The sequence below is a fragment of the Peromyscus leucopus genome, chromosome 22 (genome assembly GCF_004664715.2).
Source record: "Peromyscus leucopus breed LL Stock chromosome 22, UCI_PerLeu_2.1, whole genome shotgun sequence".
Classification (NCBI taxonomy): Eukaryota; Metazoa; Chordata; class Mammalia; order Rodentia; family Cricetidae; genus Peromyscus; species Peromyscus leucopus.
In genome coordinates this window covers 37275042-37290907 of record NC_051081.1, presented here as the reverse complement: position 1 = coordinate 37290907, position 15866 = coordinate 37275042, and the positions used below count along the sequence as shown (strand labels likewise).

Here is a 15866-nt window from a genome sequence, read left to right as displayed (position 1 = left end):
CTCCATTTGACTTCTTGGAGCTAGATTAAGTTTTTTTCTACACTACTGGCATTTTGAACCAGCAAGTCTTTTGCTGTGGAGGCTTCCCTGTGTGTTGTAGGATGGTTAGCACTGTTACTGCTCACACACCTAAATGCCAATGGTGTCCTAGTTGTAATAGAGATTGTCTGTAAACATTCCCGGATGTTTCCCCAGGGGCAAGGAAAGCAGAATCACCCCAACTGATGGCACTGATCTCCAGAGGAGAGCTGCAGCAGCTCTTCAGCTGCTCTTTCCTGGGCGGGGGCGGGGATTGCAATCGGGATGTAAAATAAATGAATACATTTAATTAATAAATAAAAAAGAATGCTAGGGCTAGAGGCTGGAAAAAGAAAAGTGGCCATTCCTCACAGGAGAACAATCATTTTAATTACTCAAGCACACATGTCCAGATGCTAGGATAAAAGTCCATGCCAAGATATGAAGCAGATGTGTGTTCTCAAAGTTAGTGCATTGTTTATTTCTACATATAAATTCAGTCTTTCTTAAAGGAAAACTTAAGAATAAATAAAACTGCCATTTTTTATGTTTGCTTTCTCATTCGAGGAAAATTTGACTATATAAGAACAGAGACTAAAAAGCTACATATAATAACCATATAAGATTGATACTATGTTCCTATACGAATATTTTGTTAGTTATATTTGTATTTTTTCCTTTTTTGTAATTTATTTTTTGTTGTTTTATACAGGGTTTCATTCTATAGTCCATACTAGCCTGGAACTTGTACCTGTCCTCCTACATCAACTTAGGGGAGCTGGGGTCCTAAGCATGCACCATCATGCCTGTATTGTATTTTCCAATTGATAGTTATTAATGTAAATGAGTTCTAACAGGTGTGGGCATCAATAACATTTCTGCCTATTGTGCTGAACAATCTTCTTTTTTGTCATAGTTTATCTATAAATTACCTTTTTTTTGTATGTGTATGTGTGTCTGTACATGATAACATTATTACAAATACCAAAATTTTTATTTATTCTTTTTCTCCTCTTTGGATGTTTTGAGATAATTATCTTGATGTTTGCTTGAAAGATATTTGAAAGCACTTATTCCTTCAGGTTTATATGTATGGGCTTCAGTTTTAATAAAGCAATATCTTTGATATGGAAAATCAGAAATGTATTAGTTTGAAACTGCTTGTGTATTAATGCCACCTTGCAATGCTTCCTTTGGTCTTATTATTATATGCTGTCTCCCCAAACAGACTGCAAACTCATTAATCATAAAGAGCATCTGTTAGGCCTCACAAGGTATTGCCAGCCCTGTGGCAGAGCCAAATATTACTGTCTAAAGAGCCCTAGGCCGAGCAACTTCTCGGTTACAGTTTCCTGTGGCGAGGTAGCTTGTATCTCTCCAATCCCTCGTTTGTTCTAAGAAAATGCAGATTAAAAGGCTAATTTTAAATGGTGGTTAGCTATGCTTTATCCTTCTTTAGCACTTCCAGCTTAACTCAACAAGTGCTTATTTAATGCTAACTGTTCAGTCAGCACCATCTGTGTGCTGTTGTAAGGATATAAATGAAGTGAGAGACAGGTCTCCTATCTTCAAGGAGCTTTCAGATCTGCCCATGCCATTAATTCTTCTTAAATCCTTTTGGGTTCCCTATTTTCTAAAAAAATAAATCATTGTAATTAAAGGCATACTAGATGCCATTTATTGAGCTAATAGGCCATGCCAAGAACTTAGCAACACATTTTCCATGCCTTATTTTTTAATCCTCACAAACCCTAGACGTTCATTAATGTCATTATCCCAGTGGTCAGATGAGGAGATTGAAGCAGAGAGGTTTAATTGTTGTTCCCGTGTCTGGGCTTGATAGCTAGTCAGTGACTGGCAGTGGCAGCCTGTGCTCCTGAGCAGTATTCCACACTGCACCAGGACAGGTGACATCGCTGTGATCTGGCCCACACTTCCTCCCGGCCATACACTTCTGTGCTTCGGGCCGTACTCACCTACTGCGTACAGGTTTTGAACTTCATATTTACACTCTCACTTTACACAGTTGAGAAAGCCAAGTTAGCTTTCTAGAAAATAAGCTCTCTCTACCTGATTATTGCTGTTTGTTCTCTGGGTTTCGATACCATCACTGTGTGTTTCTGTAGTGTGGTTTTTGTCACAAAATGTAACAAAGGCCTGTTTCCTTTTTACTTCCTTTCAAGTGGGGGCTACATCTAATTTACTCCAGGGTGCTTAGGAAATATCACATGATTATCTGTCATATGATAAATTTAGGAATGTTTATTGAGTTTGCTAATACATTAATTGAGGAAAGATACAGCAGTCCTTCCATATCCATAGGAACAAAAGTATTCTGGGGGAAAAAAAAATGGCATCCATACCAAACGTGTTGGTATTTTGCATGGTGTTATTGCCTAAATATAGGATGTGACAACTACTTACGTAGTGTTTGCATGGTATTAGGTATTGTAAGTATACAAAGATAATTTTAAGCATGGGGAACAATTTCCATAGGGTATGCAACGAATACGCCATTTTATAAAGGGTTTTCAAGTGCTCAGCTTCTGGTATCCACTGGGATCCTGGAACTGGTACCATATGAGATCGTGAGGCCAACTGTATTCAAGAGAGTCTAGCTCAGCATAGCACCAGCTAGTATGTCTACCACATACAAGGTAGTAAAGGGTTTCACAAAGGAAGAAAGTTGCTCAAGAGCAGTAAGGGAAGCCTTTTCCCTTTAAGATGGAGGTGTTGTTCTCTCTGTTCCTTCAGTTTTGACTGTGAGCATGTCTGCTGTCTTTTTTCCCCCATGTAGTTATTGACTGCTTCATTTAAAGGTGGTTTTTATTTCCCTACTCTAAAACTTGTCATCTTAATGACATCTGCTATTCATCACTATGTATAGCTTCTTGTTCCATCTCCTCTCTGCATTGGGACACTTTTCTTTTACTCTGTAATGGTTTCAGGCATTTCAATATTACTCAGAACTTAATGGCAAAAACATGATTCGTGGCTGAGTATGGAAGCACACACCTGTAATCCCAGCATTCTCAAGGTAGATGGAGGTTGATTGCCAGTTCAAGAATAGCTTGGACTATAGGGTGAGCCTTTTTCTCAGAACAAACAAACAAACAAAAAAAATATTTAGGGGGTCCTACCAAGTAAATCTAAATTGATTACTCCTCTTGAAATTTAGACCTATAAGTTTAAACAGCTCCTGCTCCATACTGAATCTACTAAATGTGTCTGTCATCTGCGGCGAGGTTCCCTAAGGTAAAATCATATGTCCTCAAATACTATCGTGTTACAGATAAACCCTCGTGAATATGAAAATATGTTCCTCATTTTATTCATGCTTTGCTTCAGTGCCTCAGTGAAGTTTGTCGGGATGCCTTGCTGTGTTCTGTTTAACTTATTAAGATAGAGTTTTACTAAGCAAAGTGGAAATAATTCCTCAGTAATGAGAGATTTAACAGATAAAGACAGAATGTGTGGTTGTTAGAGTTTCACATTGGATTATGTTTGGGGATATGTACCATTTGTAGTGCTTTGTTTAGAGCAAATGTAGTAAGTTAGCTGCCTGGGTTCTTCTAGCTCACTGTTGAGTAAGTGCTTTTGTTTTTAAAGTCTTTCAAATCCTTAAGAAAAGTAAAGGATATTTGACTGTTGTTTATCGTAAGGTTTTTAGCAACTGACTTCTCTCTCTTCTCACCTTTTTTCTACCACTTTCATGTGCAGCCAAATGATTTTAACTGCTGTTTGGGAAACAAAGCTTGTCATGAGCAGGCTTTCCTATTTTATTTGGCTAATGGAAAGTTTCAGAGTAACATTTTACCATCTTTGAATGCATTACAGAAAGCAAGTTGCTGATGATGGTGAAATAAACAAGGGGTAAAGACTGAAAAGCAAAAATGAACAGTTATCTTTCCATGCATTCCGCAGACTAGTTTTAAAGTGCTGTCTGTCTGACATCACCCCTGTTCTTTCTGTTTGTTTTAAGGGGGTCATGTTTGATGTTGTTAAAAGGTGGCAAGAACTCCGTGTAGCTTTTGTTTGCTGTTAGATCTGGAAGAAGCTATGTACCATTGTTCTCTGCTGTTTGCTTTTTAGACTGTACTCTTGACCAGTTTCCTTTGCATAAGGAGCAGCTAGTGTTCGTATGAGAGTAGGAACAAAGTGCTGTCACGCTCCTCGTTACAATTCATCTGAGCTGGAGTCATTAGTGCTACTTAAACTGAAGTAGCGAAATTCCTTGAAAAGTCAGATTTTATTTCACACATACAGTAGTCCCAATGTAAGAAGTAGAATTGCTGTCTGTCTGGTTCCTTTAATATCCGGTAGCCGTTTCTTATATGAAAACATTTGAGGTATATACACCATTGACAAAACCCATCTGTCATAAGTCCTTCTCTTGATATATTTTAGCCGGAGTTATTTTGTGTACTTGAGTATTTTGTAGTGTCTGAGTTTTAGATGCGATTTTAATTTGATTTTTAAATCTGGTTTTATATTTTAAGTACAAATAAGATTTCCTTCAAATGTGTAAACAATAATATGTTTGGTCAGGGAAAATAACATGTTATAAACATGTACTAACCAAATTGTTGTTGGTGTTTTTTTTTTGTGTGTGTGTGTGTGCTAATAGTACTGAGAAGAGGCGCAGGGAGCAAGAAAATAAGTATTTAGAAGAACTAGCCGAATTACTGTCTGCCAACATTAGTGACATCGACAGCTTGAGTGTGAAGCCAGATAAATGCAAGATTTTGAAGAAAACAGTAGATCAGATACAGCTAATGAAGAGAATGGAGCAAGGTAAAAATAAAGGCTATGTTCTCAGTTGTTATGGTATTCGTGACCTATCCTCCTACTCTTCCATTAGTAAGAGTCTTCATTGCCTCCTGATTTTATTAAAGAAATGTTTTTGTTAGATAGTTTTTATTTTATTGAGTCAAAGAGCCTTTCTTGGTATTATAAAGTGGCTTACTAAATTAACTTGAAAACTAGTGGAGTAGTTAGCCCACGTAGTTTTGGAGCCCAGTGTCCTAGGGCCTTGAAGCAGGAGACTCAAGTTGTGGGGTGGGACCTGAGGCCCTGGCATAGAACTGAGGTATGGTAATTCCTTGATGAAAATCTCTGTGGCCTGTCAGAGGAAGCTTGCCTCTGCCTGAACTCACAATGGGGGAAATAATCCTCTGAGGAGGGTGGGTAGGGAATCCTATTATATTTTTTGAGGTTCATATTTATAGCACCCATACTTACTGGGAACCCTACACCACTAATCCCCTGGGTTGCCTACCAGAAACAAAGGTAAACACTTCTCCTCATGGAGTGCTATAGAGTTTTCAGATGAGTGTGCTGACACTTCACATTGTGTGTGAGGAAATCATCTGGGGTGAGTCGGAGCACAAACCTCTGTTAGAACAGGCTGACTTCAAACTCATAGAGATCTGCCTGCCACTGTCTTCCCAGTGCTAGGACCAAAGGTGTATGCCATCACGCCTGGCCAGAGAAGATTTTAAGCTCAGGAGGAGTGTTTATGAATGAGTTAAATGGCATAAAAACTTGAAACTATACACAAAATATAATATATAAGAATATACAATAAAACAGATAATATGCAAAACATAACATACACCTGGGTTTACTTACAAAATATATTTGTAACCATTGTTATGGAGATATTAGATGTTGACTGATATAAGAATGTAAATACATATACTGAGAGGATTACAGGAAGCATAGATGTAATGACTTGAACAAAATCCAATGGCTTGAACAGGATAATCTACTCCCCCTGTGGATTTGGCTGCCACTCCTAGGCCATTTCCATCACAACGTGTGACAAATATGGCCAACCTGTCTGCATCCCAGATTAGGGTAAAGGAAGACAGACAGGCATACCTCTTCCCTCTATAGACAGGACCCAGAACTGCCTATCACTTCTGTTCCCATTCCTTGGGCCGTCACCTGACACATAATTTTTCCTACCCTAAGTTTTCCTTAAAAGTTTAAATGCTTTGCTTTCACAGACAGTAATATAATATATATGAACTTAATGAGTCTTTAAATTTTTTATAATTTGCTTAAAAAATAAAAAATCTTCCTGTATCAGTGGTATAAATCTATGTCTTCATAAACTGCTGTAATAAAATGAGCTCTCCTTGGATGTATAGTTTTTCAAGTTTCATTGTTGCAGAGAAATCAACAACTGACGATGATGTGCAGAAGTCCGACATCTCATCAAGTAGCCAGGGGGTGATAGAAAAGGAGTCATTAGGACCCCTGCTTTTGGAGGTAAGTGTCCTCACTGGCCCCCAGATGCAACTCTTTGTTCTTACCTACTTCCTTTTTCCTCACCTTTATTTGATGTCATGTATCCAATTAATAAATTATGAAACAAAGTAGTTCTTTAAACTTTAAAATAGGATTTTATTATAAAGATTGCTAAAAATTTTTTATATAGGCATTCTAAGGAGTCTGATGCAAACCAAAACCTACACAAAGGCTTTGCCTTGTATTTCTGGAGTGATTAGAATTATTTGGAAAAAGAAAACTGAATTATTAAGCTAACTAGTACAATGTATGTATACTATAGAATTCCATCTTTAAGTGAAAAAAACTTCATTGGACTAGATATTGTCCAAAATATTTTCTGAATAAAAAGTTTGAAGTGATTTCACACACATACTGTAAATGAGAAATAAATCACTATCAAGCTTTATAAAGTGAAGAACATTGAATTACTTTGTAACTACTGTATTACTTCACCTCTGTGGCCTCTCTCCAGCTCCTGTTGCTGGATGTTGAATATAGACACTTTGTTTCCAAGCCAGTTCATCGCCTTAAACATTTTCTCTCATGTATGTTAAAAAGCACTTACCTGTGTGTACATGCACATGCTTTTCTGTCTGGAAAACAGATTGTCTATTTATTTGCCAACTATACATGCAAACTAATTTTTTCTTGTCCTTTCTCAAGCCCTTCTTTCTGGAGAAAGCGGGTCTCCCTGACAGACTTGCACACATCTCTATTTCTAATTCTTGCATACATTTATTCTGTTATCATAGATTGCATGTTTTTTATATGAAACGTAGTCCCCTCTACCTGGTCAGGAGTGGTGCTGCCTTCTTAAAGAGACTTGACTCAAGAACTCTTTACCCCCACTGCAGGACTCTTACTGTGACTTTAACCTTTGTAAATTCTCCTGTCGTCTGTTCTGCTTGGGTACTGAAAAAATACTGGGAATTATGTGTTTTATTCTGAAACCTTTGTCCAGTGACCTTAAGTGGCAATTTCATTTAAAGCCAAGGCTCTACAAGAAATCTTGCCCAGTATGAGCCCTGCTGTGAGACCAAGGTGATTCTCCTTAAAAGGTGACATCCTGGACAGATGGGAAAGCTCTCAGATTGATTGTGTTGTACCTAATGGACCAGCATTTGTTATCATCTCTGTATGCAGCACATCATAAGGCCAGCTGTCAGGAAGACTCCTCCCCAGGAGCACATGTGAGGAAAACTTGTAGAAGAATAATGATAGCAAATTGTCTTCATCAGGCACAGTTTAGAAAATAGGGATGTTTGTATATTCATATTCATAACACCAGTCCCAAAAGCATTCCCCGAATTATTACCATTTTTTAAGGTTGGGATTGTGGCACAGCTTTTACTACTGACCTTATTTTTATATTTTAAGATGTTTATAAGCATATATCTCATTTATAATAAAAAGCAAAAATTGGGAACATTAAATGGTATGCAACAGTGATTCCATTATTATCTAAGAATATCCCAAAAGAAATTTTAGATCTATTTTTTAATGTATATTTTTAATTATTCTTATTTTTATATAAACTGCATGATAGATAAATATATACTAATTACCCACTATGAGATTTATAACTAACCTGACATCTTAAAAGTTAGTTGAATATGGGTATGCCTTTGTGTGCCCATCAAACTCAAGATAGTTTACAAAGTGTTTGTCCAGTTGTTGAGGTTTGCATAACATCACACCCTCTCTCCTTTGAATTTTAGATTAAGTAAGCAACAGCCATAGCAATCAGTTTGAATACAAATATCTTTCTCTTTTTTTACTAAATAAAATGTTACTGGAGTCACAGTGACTGAATGGTTAAGGTGTTATACTTGAAATGTTACAATAATTACTAAAAATGGATTGTGTTCTTTTTTAAGAGAAAAAAATCTTGGTTATAGGCTTTGTGGCAGAGTTATCTAAAAATGTAGTTCTAAATTAAATGTAATATTTTAAGCAGTAATTCCATCCCTTCATCCATTGATGGACACATAGGCTAGTGTATATTTTGGCCATTTTGAGTAATTCTGCACTGATGGGGTGCTGATACCTCTTCAAGAGACAGATTTCGGTTTCTTTGGCTGTCTATACTCAGGTGTAAGATTGCTAGATTATCTGGTATTTCTTTTTCTTTTTTTTCCCTTTGAGGATCTTCCATGCTGTGTTCCATATTGACTCTACCAGTTTATATTATTACCCAAAGTCCAATTAGACAGCTGTTGTTACCACGATTATGTAAGTGCCATTGTGCTTTTAAAGGTATCTTGACCATGCTGACTGTTGTGGTTCATAGCCATCCCAGCTCGGGAGGGCTACTGACTGCTTCCCTCCCTCAGGAGCTTACATAGGGCCTTTGGGAGGAGGCTTCTGGTTCAGATTCAGAAATCCTCCGAGGCCTGTGTTTGAAATGCATGGTGTCTTCAGCAATAGGTCTTTATCTTCAACTTCTAGGAGGCAACATCAGTAGCCTAGATTGTTAGGAGTCTCTTCAACTCCCCTGACCCAGAACTCAAAAAGAGTTTTTTCATACCTAGTACCAAATTTTTGTTACATGGTTCTTGGGAGGAGGCATCTCCCAAGTGCCTTAACTTCATTTAAACTACATGCACATTCTCGGTCTCTGTCTCTCTCTGTCTCTCTCTCTCTCTCTCTCTCTCTCTCCCCGTCTCCCTCTCCCTCTTTCCCTTTCTCTCTTTCTTTGACTCACTCATTCTCTCTTGCTCTCTTACACAAATATGTATTATATGTAATTTTAAGTGAATATGAAATAATTCTCCCCCTCTTCTTCTTTGTTATAGTCCTCCTCTCCCCTCCCCATTTTTTCCCATTTTCTCCCTGTGTCCTGCTCCTCTCTAGAACTCCTTCTCCACTCCCACGGTCCCTCTCTGGGTTTTGTAATTACTCCAGGTTATATGCTCATCTTCTGAAGATTTGGAGGTAGGATCCACAAATGAGAGAGAACACAAAGCTTTGCATTTCTAGGTCTGCATTACCTCACTGAATATAATATTATCTAGTTCTTTCCATTTATATGCAAATTTCCATGATTTTGTCTTTCTTTACAGCTGAGTAGTATTCCATTGTATATATGGACCATACTCCATTATCAGTTCATCAGTTGAAGGACATTTAGATTGTTTCCATTTCTTGATTTTTTTTTTTTTTTCAGAGCTGAGGACCAAACCCAGGGCCTTGCGCTTCTAGGCAAGCGCTCTACCACTGAGCTAAATCCCCAACCCCAAAAAATACATTTTTTTTAAAATTTGGTTTTTCGAGACAGGGTTTCTCTGTGTAGTTTTGGTGCCTGTCCTGGATCTCGCTCTGTAGCCCAGGCTGGCCTCGAACTCACAGAGATCCGACTGGCTCTTCCTCCCGAGTGCTGGGATTAAAGGCATGCGCCATCGCTGCCCGGCTTCCCTTTCCTAACTATTGTGAATAGAGCAGCAGTGAACAGGCTGAGTCCTTTGGGCAGATGCCAAGGAGCAGTCGAGCTGGGTCATATGGTAGATCTGGTTTTAGCTTTTTGAGACTTTCCCACACTGGTTTCCATAGTGGCTGTACCACTTCGCAATCCCAGCAGGACTGTGCAACCGTTTCCCTTCTCCCATACCCTCACCAGCATTTGTTGTCAATTCTTTCTTTACTCTTAGCCATTCTGATGGGGTAAGGTGAAACCTCCAAGTTGTTTTAATTTGCATTTCCCTAATTTTATTTCTTCTCTTGAGAACTCTGAATCTATAGCCCATTTTTAATTGGGTTGTTTGGTTTGTATATTCTGTAACAAATTAATTACATCATTTTTCAAATAGCTAGGAAGATTCCAAATAAGTGAGATGACACTTTCAGGTCTTCCCTAAAAATTTGGACCTGGCTGGACTTCATGAAGGACCATCATGTTGTATGTTTATTAGGCTTGATTTCCACCATATGTTTTAGATTGTAATCTAAAGGGTCTAACAATTTCTCTGCCACTGGAAATACTTTGTGCCCCTAGGGGTACATATATCTCCTCTTGGAGAAGCCTGGCTCCATCTCTGCACATAGGAGGCTCCTGGAACCTGGCTCCTGTCCATTTCACTAACGTCTTTGCTGCCCACAGGCCCCACTGCATTGCGTACTCCTCAGCTCCACACTCCTTATGCCTTGTCATGTGCCGTGAGCTTCTTTCTTCCTGCAGTGACTTTCCCAAGCTCTCTTCCCCTCCTCCGCTATGCTAGCTCTCTGTAAATTGCGTAGGGCTTTGTAAGGTGCTTCTCATCACCCCACCACTCTCAAATTAGGCCTCCTGGTCTGTGCTCAGTGTTTCATGTATGTGAAACACCACATTGATCACTAGTACTTTATTATCCGTGTTCTCCCATTCTTCCACAAATTCCTCAAAGGCAAAGGCCAGGTAACGTAACGTAGAGATTTTCAAGACTGAATAAGTCACTTATTTCACATTTACTACTATAAAAATGATTTCTGGCACTGTAGGGACTGTTTAGTGCTTAAGAGCACATAACTGCTTTTACGAGAGACCCAGGTTTGATTCCCAGCACCCATGTCAGGCAGCTCACAACCACCCGTAACTTTAGCTCCCGGGGCAGCTGACATCTCCAGCCTCCAAGGGTATCTGCACTCATCTGCATAAACCCATACGTACACATTATTAAAAATAATAAAAAGAGATATTTAAATGAAATTATTTCTAAGAAAGAAGGTTGATGTTTTTTCATTCACACCTGCTGGAAACTTTAGTGTAAAGTCCATTTGAAAATCATGACCTCCCTCCACAGAGAAACAGTCCCCTTTTTAACTTGACGTGTATTTATTTCTAATATCTCTTTAATAGAAAAAATGAGTTACCCTTCATCTTTTAACCTCCCAATGTTTTGTTTTATCAGTGTCTTCATGGCTTAATCTTTTTCTTTCTTCTTTTTCTGGCTTTGCAGGCTTTAGATGGATTTTTCTTTGTTGTGAACTGTGAAGGAAGAATTGTATTTGTGTCAGAAAATGTGACCAGCTACTTGGGGTACAATCAGGAGGAATTAATGAATACCAGCGTCTACAGCATACTGCACGTGGGAGATCATGCAGAATTTGTCAAGAACCTGCTACCAAAATCACTAGGTACAAAGAAGTTAACTTTTTATTTGTAATACTTAGAGTATTATAACACATACAAGTTAATAGTGTAAAATAATACACTTAACATATTTTTAATGTGGCTACAGCTTCAGATACATCCATAGCTCACAAGAGCCTCCATCATCAGTGTGCTGCCTTGTCATGTGACTGCAAGAAGATTCTATTAAAGTTCCCTTTGTTTTCAGTTTTGGTTATATGCAGGAAAGGAGGGCCCTTCTCACTGCCCTACTCACAGAAAAAAGAACATTAGGGAGGAAGAGAAGGGCTGGGAGGGGTATGCTGCTGTATTTTATACTTCCGAAGTGTAACCATTTGGAGTGTAAGCGTTTTCAACTCCTTAGTCCAGCTGTGATTGGACGGCTTGCCCACTGGGGAGACGCCCAGCTGAGAGGATGAACCCTGTCATCTCCAGCTGCTGCTCCACCCACTAAACTGTGTGTCTGACGGCCAGGCTGGAACCTTCTGCTGGTCCTAAGGGACGCGACTGGACTAACAGCTGCCCCTTTGGTCGTTCCTCCTGCTAGAGGAGGTTTTCAGGACTCAAGGTCCAATTGTTCCTACTGATTGCATTCCTAGTCTCTACGGTAGATATGTTTTGGGTGGTCAGTGTACATCATTTAGTAGAAAAATGGAAAGCTTTACATATTGAATTTCAGATTCCATCCATTTCAGATTTTTTTGTTCCTGTTTTTCCCATCATTTCTTTGTTCAACCAGCTCCGAAATAAGACCAACTTACCACACAGATAAATTGACCAAACACGAGTTTTTCTCAGAGGTACTGTGTGGCAGCAGTTCAGAGGGTCCTCACCAATGTGTAGTGTGAGAACTGAGGCAGGCGCTCAGGGAAGAGACTGAGATCCCTTAGGGTCGCTGCAGGTAACCCCCGAGTTTCTTTCTCTGGTCTTACACTCTGATTTCTTTCGTTCTGACGTTCTGCAGATCTTGCATCAGATTTAATTAAGCTATTTCATGTTGTTGTTGCCTTATAAAGTTCATATTCCCATCTGTATTAACAAAGTGTCTGTTGAGTTTAGCAGCTTGCCTGGTTGGGAAGAGAACTGAGGTCACAGAAAACAAAGCTGAGCTATCTTCTGCCCCCTGAAGAAGGGGCTTATTGTACAAAAGCCACAACATTACTCATCCCAACATGGTTACTGTAGATATGTTACTATTCAGTTTGTCCCATCACTGCCAGGAGGTACATAAGACTGGAGTGTTATCTTGTATCTGATGTTGGTGGTACTGCTCCCGGCACCTGTGGGTCCTTGACCGGCCTTTTCCAACTAGTCTCCACCACAGCTGGGAGAGAGATGACAGTTCTTCTTCTTCAGCAGCAGCAGCAGCAGCAGCAGCAGCAGCAGCAGCAGCAGCAGCAGCATTTCCTCATTCCCCCCAAAGATGGAAAGAACAGAAACACAGGAACAACATAGCCTAACGGTACTGCAGAGTACAATAGAGTAGACCCACAAACACAGGGCATGCTTGGTAGTCACAGATCACATCATCTAGTTCTACAGTGGCACCTGGTCACCTGTTAGAAACCACTGAGAAGAATAAAGCCCAACTATACCAACTTAGAAAAGATGCTTTTCTAAGAAACATTGACTATATATTACAGCATCTATACTTAAAATCTCCATTATCAAAACTAGAAAATCTGAAAGGGAAACAAGGTAGAATTGTTATGAATGTATATAAGTTTTAGACCGTGAATAAATTTGAAGAGTTAAGATCATTATTTACAAATCTGAATATTTACATATATATTCACCTTACATACACATAAATCACTGACATGAATCAAAAACTATATTCTTGTTTTCACTTACATCAAGAAATTTCAAAGTCTAGTGTAAAAAGCTTGTTTCAAAATTGCTTTGCAATTTATTGATATAGAAGGTTTCAGTGTCTTAAATCTCTACTTTTAAGCATAATATTTTACTTAGAAAAGGTAAGATTACATTGGCACACTGAAAAGCTGATGTAATGAGAGGTTTTGTCCAAGAAGATGGACAAAGCTGGAGAGCGCCTCAGAAGGCAAAGTGCTTGCCACACAGACCTGAGTTCAGCCCTCCAGTGCCCGTGTAAAGATATGGGCACTGTGGAGTATGTCTGTTAAACTAAGGCTGGAAAGGCAGAGGCAGAGAGATTCCTGGGACTTGCTGGTTAGCCAGTCTAGCCACATGGGGGAGGTCTACGTTTAATAAGAGACCCTGTGTCCAAAGAAAAAGACAAGGGGGGAGGCTAATTGAGGAAGACACCCATTGTGAACCTCTGGTTTCCACATGCACACACATGCATATACCCACACAGGTGTGCATGCACCACACACACACACACACACACACACACACACACACACACACACACATACACAAAAGCCTATATTGTGAAAGTTTCATATTTATTTGTGAAATTCTAATAAGCTGTAACTTGAAGTTTGAAAAAATGGGAATAAATTCTCACAAGTCATGGCATTTATGTCTCTAATGATGCAGACACTGTAGAAGGTCAGATCACTGACATCTTGATATCAAACAGACACAAGTAATGCATTCTTCCTCGACCGCCTACTAGCACTGTAACCTTGGGACACATTTAGTCCCTCTTTAGGCCTCATCTTTCATGGGAAGTTTGGAAGGCATTCAAATGATACTCAGCCTATCACCTGGCTGAATTTCCTTTACATTTAGTTAATATTACTAGTCTTGACTTTATCTAAATGTTTGGAATTTTTAATTTAATAAGAGATGGATCTATAATTTTGTATCATTCACAACTACTTGATATTTTACGTATCTTATCTTAGAAATTGATGTCATGGAATAGTCTTGTCCTTTCATAATATACTCCTTCATCTGCTCTCCACAAAGTTGAGGCAGATTATTTTTTTCCTTTTATTTTATTTTATTTTATTTTATTTTATTTTATTTTATTTTATTTTATTTTATTTTACAATACCATTCAGTTCTACATAACAGCCACAGATTCCCTTGTTCTCCCCCTTCCTGCCCCCCTCCCCTTACCCCCAGCCCACCCCCCATTCCCACCTCCTCCAGGGCAAAGCCTCCCCCGAGGACTGAGATCGACCTGGTAGACTCAGTCCAGGCAGGTCCAGTCCCCTCCTCCCAGACTGAGCCAAGGGTCCCTGCATAAGCCCCAGGCTTCAAACAGCCAACTCATGCAATGAACACAGGACCCACTCCCACTGCCTGGATGCCTCCCAAACAGATCAAGCTAATCAACTGTCTCACCTATTCAGAGGGCCTGATCCAGTTGGGGGCCCCTCAGAGGCAGATTATTTTTACAGAACTTGTCAATAAGAAAGTTCAGTTTTCCTTAGCTCTTTTTAAAATTGAGCTTAGAAAAAAAGAAAGAAATTTAAAATAAAATAAATAAAATTGAACTGAATATTTTTTCTTAAAAGGGGCTCTGAGCTGAGCATACAGCTCAGTGCTAGAGCACTTGCCTTGAATGCACCTAGCAAGCAAGTAGGCCCTGAGTTTAATTCCCAATACAGAAACAACAAAAAACTTTTGTTGTTTGTTCTGCACTGTTTCGATTGGGTTTTTGTTGGTAGCATTTTTAAACACTTGTCAAGAGTTATGGTGAGTAAAGAAAGAACAAGTAGTGCCAATTAGACAGCCCTCCCTCCCCACTCCAAACTAAACCCTGGGGCTCATCAGCACTTTCTATCTCTAGTCTACATCAAGCCTTTCCATGTTCAGAGAACACAGAGCCTGTGTTTGTCTTTTTGTGAAAAGGCAGTCATTATAAGTAAAGACTTAGTGTTTAAAAGATTTGGGTTCAAAAAAAGCCTTGAGCTCTGTTGTAATAATTTAGATAAGCCAAAAGAAATCTAATGAATATTATGAAAATATAGAGGCTCTAGAAATACCATCTGAAATATCTACCTATATGTATTGGAAGAGTCAGTATCTTACTATTATTTATTTATTAAGAAGTTATAATAGCTAAAATGTAATTTGTTGCCAGAATTACTTCAGTGGTTTATTTATTAGTTATCAATATTTTTTTACTAACCAAAAAGTTTTTCTTAAAATCTTTCTGCCCCCTCTTCCTCTATGATCCCTGAGTCTAGGGAGGAGGGGATATGATACAGATGCCTCATTTAGGGCTGAGCACTCCAAGGTCTCTTATTTTCTGTATATTGCCAATTTGTGGGTCTATATGTTAATTGCCCTCTACTGCAAAAAGAGCTTTCTCTGATGAGAATTGAGAGATGCACTAATCTGTGGGTATAATGATTTAATACTGTGTAGCAGAATAAATAGTAGATTTTCCTCTGGGACCTATGACCTACCTAACTAGATTCTTGGCTCCATTAACAGTGCCAGGAATTAGTTCTGTCAATGGAATGGGCCTTACATCTGATCAGAAAGTGCTTTGTTACTCCCATAA

General features: G+C 38.9%; 1 protein-coding gene across 8 annotated transcripts in view; it reads left to right on the top strand.

Annotated features, from left to right (window-relative positions):
- Ncoa1 (nuclear receptor coactivator 1) overlaps positions 1–15866 on the top strand; it is a 200962-nt gene that overhangs the window by 118534 nt on the left and 66562 nt on the right. For all 8 annotated transcript variants that reach the window (XM_037198117.1, XM_028875282.2, XM_037198118.1 and 5 more), the window contains 3 exons: positions 4646–4812; positions 6197–6294; positions 11247–11424. In XM_037198117.1, coding sequence (XP_037054012.1) covers positions 4646–4812; positions 6197–6294; positions 11247–11424 — 443 coding nt within the window. The remainder of the gene's footprint in view (positions 1–4645; positions 4813–6196; positions 6295–11246; positions 11425–15866) is intronic.